Below are 17,306 nucleotides of genomic sequence, written 5' to 3'. Positions count from 1 at the left end.
ATTTCTCCAATCTACTCAACCATCAGATGCCCAAAAATCAGCGATCTCTATGATTTGGGTGGGCCGCACCAAGGAGGAAAGTTGGGAGACAGACGTGCACTGTTGATTTTTTATAGGGCCTACAATGATGATTTCGTGAAATCCATGGAACCATTGGATGCCACACAATTTTAGCACTGAAGTCCAGAAATCAGACCCATCCATGATTCAGGTGGGCCACACCATGGGAAAGATTTTGGAGGGTATCCGTCGTTTGATACACTCTCAATGGTATGGTCCACCTAAATCATGGATGGGGCTGATTTTTTATCCCTGGGCCTAAAATAAGGTGACACATCTGGTGAACGGGGTGGATTTTTTTAAAAAAAATCCTCATGTTGGGTCCCACTGCCGCAATACCCATCTACTGGGTAAATCCACTTACGTGAATGGCAATGGCTGCCTGTAACTCAACGTGAAGTGCTGCTTAAAGGGTCGTCTTGCTATGGTGGCTCCACCATCATGTATTTATGAAATCCACTCCAACCATCAGGTGTGTGACCCAACATTAGACATAGATTTCAAAAATCAGCTCAATCCGTGATTCATGTAGGCTACATGATTTGACACAGTTCTCTCACCCTCCAAATAGTTTCCCTTAGCATAGCCCACCTTAATCAGAGACGGGCCTGGTTTTTTAGCCTTAAGACTAAATTTTTATATGACATCTAATGATTTGCATGGATTTCACATAATCATTACGGCGGGTCCTGTAACAAATAAATAGTCCGCATCTATCTCCAACTATGTCACTTGGTATGGTCCACCTAAATCATGGACGTGGCTGATTTTCAGGCCTTGGACCTAATATGAGGCGTTTTATCTGATGATTAAATTAGATTGGAGAAACATATTATGGTGGGACCCACTCTAACCAAGAGTCAAAACTAAATAGGTTGCTTAAGATCGATTTTTGTGTGTGTGTGTGATTTCCCAAGAGTCGCGTAGCTTGAGACTACTCAGAGAACACAAAGGAACCGAGGGAATGTATTATAGCGTGAGCGTGCGCACGGCTCTCCCCTATGCTACGGTGCGTAGGGGATCATTCCTCTCTCTCTCTCTCTCTCTATATATATATATATATATATATACACAATATGTTAGATGGGATTGAACTTGTGACCTTGATGTTGTGATAAATGTGATACAAGTATCATGGGGACATATCGCGCACATGCACACCCCCGCTACGCACGTACGCAAGGAGGTCCCCACCATCGATCTGGATCGATGACGACGTCCAAGGAGGGCCTCCTAGTTAGAGGACTGTTTTTTGGTTCCTTGGAGTGGACCCGATCATCATGTGGATCCCACCATTGGATCTCATGATCGTTGCCCACTACTCTAGATGATCTAGTACTTGTAATAGGGTGCGCACATGGCGCGGCTTTTGGGGTATATGTTTTTCTTATAAATAGGCAACCCCTTGTAGGTTTTTTTTCATTGAAGATTATTAATAAAATTCTGCATTTTTTCTGCTTCTTTGATTCTCCGAGTTGTGGAAATCTAATTGGGTGTGAACCCTTCATTCTTCGAAGGGCTAACTACCGTGATGCGAAGCCACATCCATCCCAAAATGCCCCCACCTCTTACCCTCAATATTCATCTCCTACAGTCATCTAATCATCAAATACACCTTTTGTTGCAGCCGATCCTTCCTCTACAACAGATTTGCAGAATCAGGCCCTGCAGGAGGGCTGAAACTTCGGCTCAGATCATCCTGAAATTTGGTGTGTGGCCCACCCTTGGCTGACCAGACCCAAGCTTGCCTTTTTTGGGTTCGTGGGCCCCACACGTGCGGGCAAGATCCCGTGCACGTGCGTCTGGACCCTGCTGCTGTCTACACGTGTGGTACATCTCGGGTTCACTCGTCTCTCACCTTATTTCCCTAACCCTAACCCTAAATAATCCTAAATCCCAAGTTCTATCCCACTTTTGCAAACCCTAGGCTTTCCTAATTTCAAACATGTGAATCCCTTGGATTGGGAAATAATCTTTTGCATGTGTGGATGAATCTACTCTCCTTTGATCATTGTTCGGTTTATAATGTTCAATTGATCCAGCCCTAATATGTGTAGGCTTGGACTCTTGTAGATTCCCCTAGTTGAATGCTTGACTTTATGTGGGAGGTGGAATTTTTGTGATTGTTTTAAGATTAGAATGATCTAAAGCCTGAATTCTTGCATATCGTATTAAATTTTCATGTCCTGCATCAAATTTGGTATCAAAGCTTAGGTTTTTCATAGGGGATTGCATTGCATGTTTAGGGTTTAGTCTACTCACGTTTAATTTGCATTAAATCTCATCATATAGGGCTGTTTAGGACCCATCATTCACATTAGGGGCTGCTGAATTTTCTGCTGTCAGAAAATCTCCAAATTTCTTGGCTGAATTTTCTGTTGACAGACTATTTAGCCAGTTAGGTTGCTGGAATTTAGTAGCATTGTATAGTTTTTCTCATATAGAGTCCAGTAGGATCATTTAGTCCCATTTAGGTACATATAGTTGTGTTAGAGGGTCTTTGAGTTGAGTGAGTAGTTGTATGCCCACACGTACTGGTCGTGGTTTTGGCTTGCACCCTATACCAAACATAGAGCAATTGCAAGAATTAATGAACAATATAACCCGACAGTTTGAGTCTTTGGGTGGGTGCTTAGAACAACGTATGGACCAACGCTTTGAACAACTTAATGTGCGCGTTACCCAATTAGAGACCTCCGCCTGGGCAAAACCCACCATGGTGAAGATGTCCAATCTCAGGCTGGTGGTCAGGAGGATAGACCAAGGAATTGGTCATGGGCGCGTACCCGTGCACCCACACCGCGAGGGGCATCAGATCATTATAACCTAGATGCGCAACTCCTCAAGGGAGTTAGAGTAGAGGCCCCTACGTTTGATGACCACTTGGACCCTAAGGCTTTTCTAGATTGGTTGGTAGATATGGACCACTATTTTGAGTTGTATAACATGTCGGATGCTCGTCAGACCCGAACCGCCTTCCCGTAGTCACTCTTGCTTGATTCAAGACGGGCCTCCATTTTGACATTAGGAGAGAATTGCTCGCTAAGGATATAGATACTCTTAAACAGATGTATCAAGTAGTGTTGGAAGTCGAGCAATACCTCAAAGCATCTGTAGGAAGGCGGTTTGAGTCTCGTGATTCTGGCGCTAAGGCCAACCCTTCTGGGGATAAACCTGGCACTGGATATCAGTACAAGCCTTCCAGTAGTTCTCAGTCTAGGCCCAAGGATGATAAGGGTAAAGAAGTTGTCGGATCTAGCTCGCGCAAAAGCGATGTGACTAGGTGTTTTAGATGTTAGGGGTTTAGTCACTTTGCCCACCAGTGTGGCACGAAAAAGGGCACCAAGGTGTTCCTTATTGAGGGGCAGGTAGAAGTAGTGCCTCTAAAAAGTGACGGTGAGGAGGAAGAATATAAGCCAACAGAAACCCCTAGTGATGAGGAAGAGGGAGCGCAAGAGTCCGCGATCCTTACAGTTGTGCATTGCGCCTTTGAACAAGCAAAGAATACCAACGATTGACGCCGCAACACGATCTCCGATACTTACACAAAATGTGGTGATAAGAGCTGCAAGATGATCGTGGATAGCGATAGTTGTGCTAACGTGGCATCAACTGGCACTGTGAGCCGTCTGGGCTTGAAGCTTGAAGCAGATCCTCAACCCTATATAGTGTCTTGGGTTGATGAAACTTCCATTCCAGTCTCGCACCGTTGTCTTGTTCCTATTCAGTTTGGCTTATATAAAGACACTTTGGTGTGATGTTGTTCTTATTTAGTTTAGGATATATAAACCTAGGAAGCCTATTAATCTTTACCCTGTCCCATTAGCCATCAGAGTTTGCAGAATCCTTTGCACATCACATTCATTCATTGCATCAAGAAATCAGGCAAAAGATCAATACTAGTAATGAACATTACAAAATTTTTGCAGACCAACATAAGCAATTTAAGGAATTCAATGTAGGAGACTCTGTAATGGTCCGCATCAAGCCAAAGCGGTACCCTCAGGGAGCCGTTCGTAAATTACACACGCGTAGCGCTGGTCCATTCAAAATTATAAAACGAAACGGTCTCTATGCGTATGTGGTAGATCTTCCACCTTCCATGAGAATTAGTTTCACATTCAGTGTGGAGGATCTAGTTGCTTTTCAAGGGACCCCTGATACATTGTCCAACCTTTCGCCTAACCATCCTGATTCCCCAGACTTTTCCTTTGATCCATGACCTCTTCCCGACCCTTTTTCCCACCCTCTACCTCCCATACCTTCCCTTCCCACACCCAAAGAGGAGATAGAGGATATTCTGGACCATCAGATAGTATCAACATTGGATGGCGGGTTTTAAAAGTACCTGGTTAAGTGGAAGTCACGCCCAGCTTCAGATAGTACGTGGCTCACTGAGGAGGAGCTTCAACGAGTTGATCCTGACATCTTGAAGCGGTTCAGGAGTTTTGTTTCCCTAGTGGTGAAATCTTCGCAGCCGGGGAGAGTTGATGGGGACATCTCGCGCATACGCACGCCCCCCAATGCACATACGCAAGGAGGAGGGCCCCACAACGTTTAGGGAGGGCCTCCTAGTTAGAGGACTTTGTTTTGGTTCCTTGGAGTGGACCCGATTGTCATGTGGATCCTACCATTGGATCTCATGATCGTGGCCCACTACTTTAGATGATCTAGTACTTTGAGTTATGCTTATTATTGTTATTAGGAATATCATGGATGGTTTGGATAGCTTTGATTAATTGTTATTTTTGTTACTTCGTCTCTAAGTAATAGGATGCGCACATGGCGCGACTTTTGGGGTATAGGTTTTTCTTATAAATAGGCAACCCCTTGTAGGTTTTTTTTCATTGAATATTATTAATAAAATTTTGCGTTTTTCCTGCTTCTCTAATTCTCTGAATTGTGGAAATCTAATTGGGTGCGAAACCCTCCTTTCTTTGAAGGGCTAACTACCGTGGTGCGAATCCACATCCATCCTAAAACGCCCCCACCTCTTACCCTTAATATTTATCATCTCCTATAGCCATCCAATCATCAAGTCCACCCTTTGTTGCAACCGATCATTCCTTTACAGCAGATTTGCAAAATCAGGCCCTGCAGGAGGGCTGAAACTTTGGCGGAGCACCGCGCATAGATCAAACGTCGGATCATCCTGAAATATGGCATGTGTGTGGACCACCCTTGGCCGACCAGACCCAAGCTTGCCTTTTTTGGGTTCGTGGGCCCCACACGTGCGGGTAGGATCCCATGCACGTGCGTCTGGACCCTGCTGCTGTCTACATGTGTGGTACATCTCGGGTTCGTCTCTCTCCTCTATTTTACTCCTCTCTCACCTTATTTCCCTAACCCTAACCCTAGATAATCCTAAATCCCAAGTTCTATCCCACTTCTGCAAACCCTAGGCTTTTCCGATTTGAAACATGTGAATCCCTTGGATTGGGAAATAATCCTTTGCATGTGTGGATGAATCTACTCTCCTTTGATAATTGTTTGGTCTATAATTTTCAATTGATCCAGCCCTAACATGTGTAGGCTTGGACCCTTGTAGATTCCCTTAGTTGAATGCTTGACTTTATGTGGGATGTGTAATTTTTGTGATTGTTTTAAGATTAGTATGATCTAAAGCCTGAATTCTTGCATATCATATTAAATTTTCATGTCCTGGATCAAAGTAGCTATTGGCAAAATATTGTTGAGGCAAAATTTGAGGTAAAGCTGCATAAGATCACTAAGAATTGACAACATTTCATGAGCTCATTTAAACGTCTTTGTTTTCTTTATAGTTTTTAATTTGTACATGAAACTTAAGTTTCACATACTAGAGTACATTTCGTAGTCTCGAGAATAACATAACATGAATTTAGAGGTAAAGGGGGAGCATAGAACAATTACTTGTGATTTTTGAGAGATGAACAATGGATTGACAAATGAGCTCATTTAAATGTCTTTGTTTTCTTTATAGTTTTTAATTTGTAATGAAACTTCTTTAATTTCACATACTACAAGTACATTTCGTAGTCTTGAGAACAACGTAACATGAATTTAGAGGTAAAAGGGAGGTGTAGAACAATTACATATGATTCTCATTAGTGATTATTGAAATCTTGACTTGGATAGTGACCACTATTTTGATTTAAGTGAATTCAGCTTTTATCCATTTGTGGTGTTATTCACTGCGTATTGCGAATATGTCCCTACTACATCCAGTAATATCAAATCTATAGTATCTAACAGTGTTATCAGAATCGCTGAATTGTACGATATGAATCATAAATCCCAAATAATCATACGATAATTATAGATTACATAAATGGGCCAAAAAATTACTTAAAAAATCAACAATTTTTTTTTTTTTTCAATTCAAAAATTTCTTCTTTCTTTGTACCCTTTTGCGTATAAAACATGAAAAAGGCCTCTCCTTTTAAATATATCCTCATTTTTTTTCCTTTTGAGAGAGAGATAGAGAGAGAGAGAGAGAGAGAGAGAGAGGCAGGAGGAGATTTAGGGATTTTGATATTCAAAAACCCAAAACAAAGAAATCCAGATACTATTCACAATGGATTCAAATGCCATTTTTACTAACATGATTCCACACTTAAGAAAGGTACAAAAAAACAAAATTATTAAAGGACCCTTGTATGTTTTTTAAGGTAAATTTTTCGAAAGACAGCAAAAGAAAACAAAGGAAAAAGACAAGAATCCTTTAATATCATGATATGTATACCATATACATTTTCTTAATTTATAATATCATGATATGTATTACCGTTTTGGTACATGTTGATGGGAAATGGCTGAGTAATGAGTTTTTAATATTTTATGATTTATATTTTTTCATTTGTTTTTTATATGTATATTTTTAAAATCAGAAAAAATCTTACAAGTTATGATACGATTTGCAATTCAATACGATTCAACCCCTTTTATGATCTGCGATATGATAATGATTTTGACAATATTGGTATATGCTTAGATACTTGGGCTTATCTTGTATCAATTTCTGCCTATCATGACCTAAAATTTTCATCAATTTGAGATTACTACATTTGTTGGTATCATGATTTCTACCTATAAATTTTCAGATTAGCACAAGCATTGCACGCAAGTATACTGGACCAGTGGATATCTGGTTGTCAATCATATACTCCCTCTACTACCCAAGGGGACAAATTTATTGTTTGTTCAATGGTCATCCTCATCAAAGCTTCCTTGCAATGGCACAACATGAGAGCCAGTGGGTTTGGTATGTATGTCCTTTGTCTTCCATTTTATGTGACTGCCTTTGAGTGTGTTGGTAGATGGCAGAAAATATCACTTGATTGTTATTGAAAAGAGGTGGTTTCTCACATTTCATCAACATATTATGGCATGTAGTCATCATCCTTTTTCTTTGTAGTTCATCAGTTCTATTTTTTCTTCATCATCATTATGATATCCCAGTCCCAACTATTTGGGGTAGGGTCTGTGTATTCTGTTTCACCAGTCATTCTCATGTAACACTATCCTTGGTAGGTGCATAAGCTTCCATTCTCATTTTAGGCCCTTTAGTCCTAATCAATGTTCCCATTCTTACTGGAGCCATCTCTAGTGTTGCTTGCAGATGAGTGAACCATCTCAATATGCCTCCATCATTTTATCTCTTATTTGAACTATTCTTTGGCTGATTTGAATGGTGTCATTCCTAATTCTATCCTTCTTAGTCTTTGTACACATCAATCGCGGCATCCTCATCTCTGCAACATTTAATCTGTTCCATTGTTGTCTTCTACTTCCCAACAGTTTGCCCATATTGTTATCTGGTAGAATAATTGTCCTACAAAAAGTTCCTGTAAGTTCATTGGCAACATGGCAGCCACGCAACACTTTGAAGGCACATTTCCGCTTTATCTCATCATCCTCATGTAAGCTTATCCCAATTAATTAGGTTGGATTCATGAATCTTGTTTTGCCATTCCACTCTATCAAGGACCGTTTCCTTACTTAAACCAGAAGAATTAGAGGATAAAACCCTAGCAAGTGTGATGAAGGAGAAGAGAAGAAAAACGAAGAAAAGGGGAAGTTTTGGGATAAACCTAGGGACATTACTGCCCCTTTGTAATGTATATAAAAGCAATTTTACAAACTTACAAATAAGTCCTTTTCGAACCCGTATTGTAGAAAAACCTTTTAACTACATTTCTCAACACTGCCCCTCAAGCTGAGCATATATATCTATCATACCCAGCTTGCTAACAACATATTCTAATTTTGTCTTAATTAACTCACTTAGTGAGAATGATAGCCAACTGATTCTTAGCTGTTACAAGTGGTAAACATAGGTCTTGATAGATAACTTGCTCACGAATGAATGCCTGCCAACTTCGATGTGCTTGGTATGATTATGTTGAACTCGATTTTGTGCAATGCTAATGGGTATCTTATTATCACAAATAGCTTCGTATAAGCATTTTAAGGCAGGGGTATTTTCACACCAGGCTCGAGTGGGGTGGCCTGTGGGATGTAGGGGCACACTCGGGGTGGGTGGCCTATGGAACCCATGGATTTGGGGCCCGTGTGAGGTGGGTGGCTCGTATGAGGCGGAACTCATGGATTTGGGGCCCACGAGGGGGTGGAACCCATGGATTTGAGGAGGGTTCGGCCGAGGACCTAACCCATGGATTTGGGGCCTAGGCTATGAGATGAAGGGATTAATTCACCATGCTCTATCAGTTTGAGCTTTTAGAGCAAGTGGTTAATTGTCCTACATCAAATTGGTATCAGAGCGGGAGGTCTTGTGTTCGAGACTTCTCATCGGGGATGATTAATGCAGGAACATTTTCACACCGGGCTCAAGTGGGGTGGCTTGTGGGATGCAGGGGCACACTTGGGGTGGGTGGCCTGCATAACCCATGGATTTGGGGCCCATGTGAGGCAGAACTCATGGATTTGAGGCCCACGAGGAGGGTTCGGCCGAGGACCTAACCCATGGATTTGGGGCCTGAGCTATGAGATAAATGGATTAATTCACCATGCTCTATCAGTTCGAGCTTTTAGAGCAAGTGGTTAATTGTCCTGCATCACATTTGCCTTGATTTCCAAGTCATGAAATAGATTTTTTACACCATGTGCCATAGCTCGTACTATGCTTCAACGCTAGACTTAGTCACCACAATTTGTTTCTTACTTCTCTAATTAACCAAATCTCCTCCAACAAAAGTAAATTACCATGTCGTCGACTTTCTATCATCTACACTTCCAGCCCAATTTGCATCAGTGAAGGCCTCCATGCATAGATGGCTATGATTTGCAAGCAAAAGGACCTTCCCAAGAAATGCCTTCAAGCATCTCAAGACTTTCAATCGCCTCCATGTGAGGGACCCATGGAGCCTACATAAAATGACTCATTGTGCTTACTGCATATGTTATATCAGGCCAGGTGAGAGAAGGATAGAGTAGTCAACCAATCAACCTCTAATAAATCTCTTCATTTGGTAACATCTCCCCCACTTCGGCTCAGCTTACATCGAGATCAATAAGAGTGTCTACCAGTCTGGAACCTAGCTTACTAGTCTCTTCCAATAAGTCTAAGGTGTACTTTTTCGGAGATATAAAGATATCTTTCTTTGATCGAGCAATCCCTATGCCTAGCCAATATTTTAGATGTACTAGATTCTTAATCTCAATTTTATTTTATTTTTTGTCAAAAAACCTTTTAGTTTTTTAATCTCTTGAGAATCATTTCCTGTTACCATATCCATCCACGTAAACAATCAAAACCATACTCAACTGTCATCGTTGCCTTCCAAAGAGAGTATGATTGGCTTGACTCGGTGAATAACCAATCCTTTTCACTGTCTGACTGAACCTCTCGAGTCAAGCCTAGGGAGATGGTTTAAAGTCCATAAATAGACTTCTTCAACTTACAAGCATAACCTTCATCATTGGGGAACCTAAAACCAGTGGAACCATATACATCTCTTTCAAGTTTCTATGAAGAAACACATTTTTCACATCTAGTTGATACAACGACTAAAAAAATTTGTTGCTAGTGACAGTAGAACTTGTATGGAGTGCATCGTGGTCTTACAATTATATGCCCCCTTCTTTAGTCTCGTCGAGTAACACGCATCATCCTCAAACAACATACCCCAAGAGACCTCATTTGATACACGCATCATCGCTTTTCTTCTCTCTATATCTTGCATCTATGCATTCGTGATCTATCAACGCATTGTCCAAAATTTGCCTGCTTGCAACGAAGGTCCCTTGATTGTCGGAGATCACCTCGGAGATTACTGCCTTGAATCTGGATGCCATAATCTTAGTTAGAATCTTGTAGGGTGCTCTAATGAGACTAAACGGCCTATAATCTTTCAACTGCTCTGCTTCTTCGACTTTAGGAAGCAACACGATGAAAGTGGCCCCCCATTTCGGAAGATGATCGGCCTCATTCAAAGAATTCTGATAAGAAATCCATCACATCTTCCCCGACGACATGCCAAAACTTTCGAAAAAACATATTCGGAAACTGTCAAGGCCCGGGGCTTTATCCCCACACAACGATCGCAAAACAACTTGAACCTCTTCAACAATGGGTTTTTCAAGGGCCATAACTGCTTCCTCGGAAAACTGTCTGAATCGAACATTGTCCAAGGTCGGTCTCCCCCATTTTTCAACAGAAAGGAGGTCTCTAAAATAGGAAGTAATTGATTTAGAGATCCTGTCCTAATCAGAGGTAGAGGTACCATCAATCGACAAAGACCCGATTCTCTTACCCCTATCCCGGGCTCTAACGAAGGAGTGAAAGAAACAAGTATTCTTGTCACCCGCTTTGAGCCAAGTCGCTCTCGATCTCTAACACCATTTGATCTCTTCTTTGGCCTTTTGCGCATAAGCAACAGTCAATTCAATTCTTCTCTCGCTATCAGCTTCTGAAAGAGAACCATTTTCTTTTGCTAAATCTAGCTCATGGATCTGTTCAACCATCTTATCAAATTTAGCCTCCCTAGCCCCCAAAACTTCCTTTTTCCACAACTTGATCTTTTCTTTCAAAAGCTTAAGCTTCATGCATAATCCGAACCTTGCATAGCCTTCCACTGCAAAAGATTCCCACTAGTCTGCCACCAATTGCCTGAACACGTCGATTTCCGACCAAGCTACTTCGAACCTGAAAGGCCCGTGCCCTAATTGACATCCGCAACTTGGAGCACGATCGACCGATGGTCTAAAACCACTTTTGGAAGCCCACATTGAACAACCAATGGGAATTTCTTGATCCAACTAAACGGAAACCAGAAATCTGTTGAGGCACAACATTGTAGCACATTCCTACCCATTTGAACATGTAAATCTAGTCCCCTCCATTGGAAAATCCACCATCTAGCGATGATTCACCCAGTCAGAAAACACGGCCATGCTGCTGGTGATCTTGCCCCCTTTCGACTGTTTGTAGGAGAATCAGACGATGTTGAAATCGCCTCCAACACACCACGAATATCCCCATGTATTGCTAACCGAGTCTAATTCCCAAAATTGGTTGCCTAGATTCTTCACACAAGGACCATAGACCGTCGTCATAACCCAACGGAAACTTGAGGAAACGTCGCACAACAAAACGGAAACAGAAAAGGAACCCACAAAAAACTCTAGCTTCCTCCATTTATTAGAGTTCCACACGAGGATGATTCCTTCCGCGGTGCCCACAACATCAACAGACACCCAATCAAAATGCTTGACATTCCAAATGGATTGAAACTTACCTAGAGGAATAGATTAGAACTTAGATTCTAGAATCACCACAATGTCTGCCTTTGAACTCTTGCACACCTTCTTAACCTGAGCTCTCTTGACTTTGCAACCTAGGCCCCTCACATTCTCAGACAGAATGATCATTGATCTCCAATCCTCCCCGATCTTGCCCTTTTGCTGCCACTCACCTTGGCTATCACATCGTAATTGATGGAACATTCCAAACATAATAGTTGCCTCACACCTTAAGGAGATCTCCTGAACCTTAGAATATGTTGTTCTTTCTGCTGTTGCTCCGCCCTTCCCTGAAAAAATTGGAAAAATTTGTGAGCATTCTTGTCTCTGGCACTGAAAGATAATCTCGTCTTCACTCCCACTCTTTCCATCACATCTTTGGCCTATAGGAAGTGTTCCTCGGGAATAGACTTCGACCTAAACTCGGTCAGAATAGAAAACGCAATCTACAGGAGAATCGGAGTGTACTTGCTAACAAAATCCCAAGGTGACAACAACAATGCTTTCAACGGATCTTCTATCGAACAATCCGCGAACGGCTGATATTTGTAACCCTTCCCCCCGAAAGAAAAGATTCCTCGACAATCGCTAAGGCCCTATCCTCTACCAATTCATTGCTACCAAATGGGAAGCCTAGAGTTGCTAGTAGTTCAGACCGAGCCGGAGGCACGTTGAGAAGAGACATGTCTTCCTCCCCTAGAGAGTCGAATTTGAAGCCCCCCAACAACTTGAAATTGGAACCCTCCAAATCTTCTTAATCAGATTCCCTATAGCTCATTACTGTGTTGAGAGGAGACCTCGAATTCTCCTTAAAAATAACTCCCGAAACGTCACATGTAGGGGTGTACATCGAGTCGAGCTGGCCTTAGCTCGACTCGGCTTGGCCACTAGCTGACCTCAGCTCAAACTCAGCTCGGCTCGGCTGGGTCCTCGAGCCTGACTGGCCAGCTCGGCTCGGTTCGGTCAGCAGCTCGAGCCAGTTCGAGCCCAGTTCGCCATTGCAGCATTTTCACAAACACCTGGACTATACCTTCAAAATCTCACTGTATTTGAGGCAGCAACAATGGTTTTACAGGTATTTTATCAAACACCTTCTAAGCAACATAAAAATCAAGAAAAAAGGGTGTTGGTTGAATACACATACCTTCCTTGCCACCAGCCACACTTCTTTGAGTCATTTCATCAAACACTTGGTGAGCAACATCAATATCAAAGTAACCGAGTCACCAAACTGGTTCGATCCGAGTCGAGTCGAGCTGGGGCTAGTTCGAACTCGGCTCGAACTCATTTTCAAGCTAAAAAAAATCAGCTCGACTCGGCTCGAACTCGGCTTCGAACCGAGTTGAATCGAGCTTTTTCGAGTCGAGTCGAGCGAACTAACCAAGCTAGATTGGTTCGTGTACACCTCTAGTCGCATGTGGGCCATTAATTTTCACAAGTTGGCGGCATATGAGACGCCTGAGCCATTTGCACGAACTGGTGATACCACTCCCGACCAAGGTATTCCGTATCGGTATCGGTTGGCGTAACGGTGCCCACCGATACCGATACGGATACGGGGGTGTAACGGCGATACGAGGGCGTAACGGCCCGTAACGGTGCATTTTTTTTTTAGCCAAAAAAATATGAAAAAAATATGGATTAAATCTGGAATATTCTAAGCATTCTGAATATGCATTCATTTATAAATTGGAACATGTTTATGGTGGTGTAACGGTCCACTCTTTGGTAAGAAGTTGTATCGGACTGTCTGATAAATTTATGAACCAGACAACCTGGATTTGACTGCAAAACTCATATATTTAATTTTTTAACTATCTACTATCAATGATAGCTATATTAGAATGAATGTAATATGAAAATATCTTACATGTGTAGGTGTTTGCAATTATTTTTCTTACCTGTGGCTGTGACTGTGATTCTTGTCTTGTGACCTGTCATCCTCAAGTCAAGAATATTATAAATAAAAAAATTAGTAGTGTCTGATATACTCCCCTGCAATTTGATTAAGGATTACTTGATTGGTTGTCAAGGGAGCTATTTTAAATACAAGTTCGGCAGTATCAAGTGTGTGCATGGCTGCTTGCAATAATACTATTGTGAGCTGTCTGCTGCAAAATACTTTAATACAAATATATACTATTAATATTATACTTCCAATCACAAGTCACCACCAAAATGAAAATCTGCCTTTTGTGGTTGCTCGACCTCCACATCATCGTCATCGTCATCATCAGGCTGAGGTTGTCCAATAGGTGGAGGTGCTGCATATCCATAATATCCAGTGCCAGAAGGAAATACTAGATCAACGAAACCAGAGGATGACTGATCCTGACTAGGCAACGACTCCGACCCTGAGTAAGGATATCTATCAGTGCCCGTCGAATAGCCATATTGGTGCTCGTACTCAGGCTATTGAGAATCTTGAGATTGAGAGTGTGTCTGTGATGAGTAACTTGGATTTGGATTTGGATATCTATAATCCTATGGATATGGATCAGAAGGACTACTCCAACATGAATGTGATGGAACAGTCTCAGTATAAGTATAATCATAATCCAATTGGCCATAAGAATATCCATCATAATAATTAGGATCATGAGCTTGCTGATGTTCCGGATCTCCCGGACCCGGTACAGGTGCACCACTAAACCTACCCTCCTTCTGCTGGCTGTATCGTGACTCAGTACACTCATAAGTCCGACCTTGTGTACTACCTTGTCGATGTTCATCGGCATCGCGATTTGTAGACGGCTGTATGGTGTGCTGAGCAACACCAGAAGTGCCATCACCAATGGCAGGGGCGTCATCATCACCATCATCTAACACAGTCACACTACCACTGCTCGTACTCTTTTGTTGATCTTGAGTCGTACTTGGCATAAAAGCTGCCCCTCTTACTGGGTCCAACACATCTGCACGACTCTCTTGTTGCGCTATGCATATTAGTGGGTCATCAATTTCTATTTCTTCACTATCCTCTTTAATTTGCTTTTTCCTTGTTTCCAGCCAAAGTAGAAGCGGGTGATCCTCGTCATAAATATTGTCCAAGTTTATTGGACAGTAGTCTGTGTCATCGGCGGCTATAATACTCCTACGATGTCGTCGCATTCTTAGGTTCATATTGTAGTGCATGAAAACAAATCTATCCAATGTCCTAATTTGTAATCTGTTCCTATTCTTTGAATAAATAAGCGCAAAACAACTCCAATTCCTTTCACAGCTAGAAGAAGATGTTGTCTGGCTCAAAACTTTTACCGCAATTTTTTGAAGAGCCTTCGTACTCTCCCCGAAATTTATCCACCATTCGGCCGGTTGCAACCTAGATATTATATGCTGTGCAAGAGCATTTCCAAAGCTACCCTGACGATTTCCAAATTTTTCTAAATCATTTAACGCCTTTATTTGCATATCTAAGTTATGCTCTAATATCTTTATCACATTCATTAGCCCGACACGAACTTCATTATCCGCAATAAATGATTGGGCATATCTGTACCTAGGATTTAGGTAGTAACCGGCTGCATGAAGATTGTGATGGAGTTGTCTTGTCCATCTCCTATCGATCATCCTCCAATAAGACTCCTAGCTTCTAAAATCACGTTGAATGGCCAACTTTGCCTTATCCATGGCATCGTATTGGAAGCCCATGGTAGGTGCTCCGTCGGTTTCAACAAGACGGAGTACCCTCATTAGTGGCTCCATCACCTTTAGGATCGACTTGACCCTCTTCCAATATTTATTGTCCAGTATGGTGTTCGCAACTTCAACCGGTGTCTCTGGTGTCTTCTACCCATGTTTTGTGTTGAGCCAATCTTGGGAAGAAAACATCTCACTCAATTCTCCCCTATGTTGATATAAACTCTCTATTGCTATAAAGTTTGTTGCGAATCTAGTCACCGCAGGCCTCAACAACTCTCGTCCTTTCGTGAACTTCTTCATTATTGCGACTACTTAATTATTGTTGTAAATAAACGTCGTCACTTCTCTTGCCCTTTCGACTATTTCCTTAACATTCTTCTTCTTCCCAATATCTTCCAATATAAGATCAATACAATGGGCAACACATGGTGACCAAAAAAGATGTGGTCTCTTTTTCATCAACTTATGTCCTGCAAGCTTATATGATGCTTCATTATCTGTTACAATCTGCACTACATTCTCCTCTCCAATCTCATCCACAACTTTATCCATTAGTCCAGTAATATAATTAGAATCTTTTGTTACTTCTGAGGCATCAATTGACTTGTGGTATATAGTTCCTAAGTGGCAGTATACCATGAAGTTGATCATGCTGCGTCTGGTTGGGCTAGTCCAACCATCACACATGATCGTGCATCCTTTGGCCTGCCATACAGGTTTAAACGTAGCCACGTATGCTTTCACATCCGCATACTCTTCATCTGTCCGTTTCTCCCTAATATCCCTAGCCGTGGGAGCTTTAATTCCTTCACCTGCTTCTGTTGCTGCATCAATTACCACTTGCCAATATGGAGAATTGGCCGCGTTAAGAGGTATGTTGGCATTTATAAATAACTTTGCTGCTGCCTTACCTAGCTTGTCAACGGAAGTTCTACTCCACATTTGTTTTATCTTCTTTTGTTTAGTTGATTCTTTCCTAAACAGGATTGGATTAATAGAGGGTCTCGTAGGCTCATTTACTTCTTCATCCAAATGTATAGGGGCATCACGTGAAGATCTCTCTTGTCGGCTCCCAAACATACGTCGTAACCCACCAAACCTACCCCACCCCCACCTGCAGAAACAGTCGTACTCTTAGTCCTAGTCCCACTCCCACTGCCCCCCGCTGTATCACGTATTGACCCACTCGCGCCAAACATGCGGCGATGTTCTTCCTCTTCACGAGCTAGACGCAAGCTCTTTCTCCTAGTTATAATTAATTCCTGATCTGAATCTTCGTCTGAATTAATAATATCTTCATCACGAACGCCCATATATTCAAGACCAAACGCCTCCTGTCGAGCCGCATCCAAAATCTCATCTTTCTTTTTTTGTCCAGCAGTATGTTTACCCTTCGATTCATCCAGACTGACTTGCATTAAAATCATTATCTCTTTCGATACTCTAGTACATGCGGCAACTTGACCCTTTCGATGTGTCAAATGTTGTTTGAGACGCGTAATTCCACCAGTTACTAGTCTATCACAATAGTCGCACTTCATTTGGTGCCTAGTACCACCAACCATCTGACAATGTTGCCTTCCAATATACTCACTTGTTGGTCATACCCAAACATTTCAGGTAGATAGATACTAGATATAGATTAGAGATGACATACGTCTATGTGAGATTGTGAGTCTACTCGCTATTCTAAATTTATATACAGTTTTCAGAATCTAATCAATAAAGATGATTTTATGTTCTAAACCCTAAGAAGCTCCAAAACCTGTCCAATATAAGAAGATATAAAATCACAATAAGAATCTGTGAAATGGACATTAATATGTTCTAATATCATTAAACATCATATTCTACCATTAAAA

General features: G+C 41.7%; 1 protein-coding gene across 11 annotated transcripts in view; it reads left to right on the top strand.

The window, feature by feature from the left end:
* Positions 1-17,306, top strand: part of LOC131237042 (uncharacterized) — a 65,840-nt gene that overhangs the window by 39,503 nt on the left and 9,031 nt on the right. For all 11 annotated transcript variants that reach the window (XR_009166990.1, XR_009166987.1, XR_009166989.1 and 8 more), the window contains one exon: positions 7,143-7,303. Coding sequence is in view for 7 of the 11 variants with exons in the window: in XM_058234676.1 (XP_058090659.1) it covers positions 7,143-7,303 (161 nt within the window). In the remaining 4 variants the exon portion in view is untranslated. The remainder of the gene's footprint in view (positions 1-7,142; positions 7,304-17,306) is intronic.

Source organism: Magnolia sinica, chromosome 2 (genome assembly GCF_029962835.1).
Source record: "Magnolia sinica isolate HGM2019 chromosome 2, MsV1, whole genome shotgun sequence".
NCBI lineage: Eukaryota > Viridiplantae > Streptophyta > Magnoliopsida > Magnoliales > Magnoliaceae > Magnolia > Magnolia sinica.
This window is presented reverse-complemented; position numbering and strand designations above follow the sequence as displayed.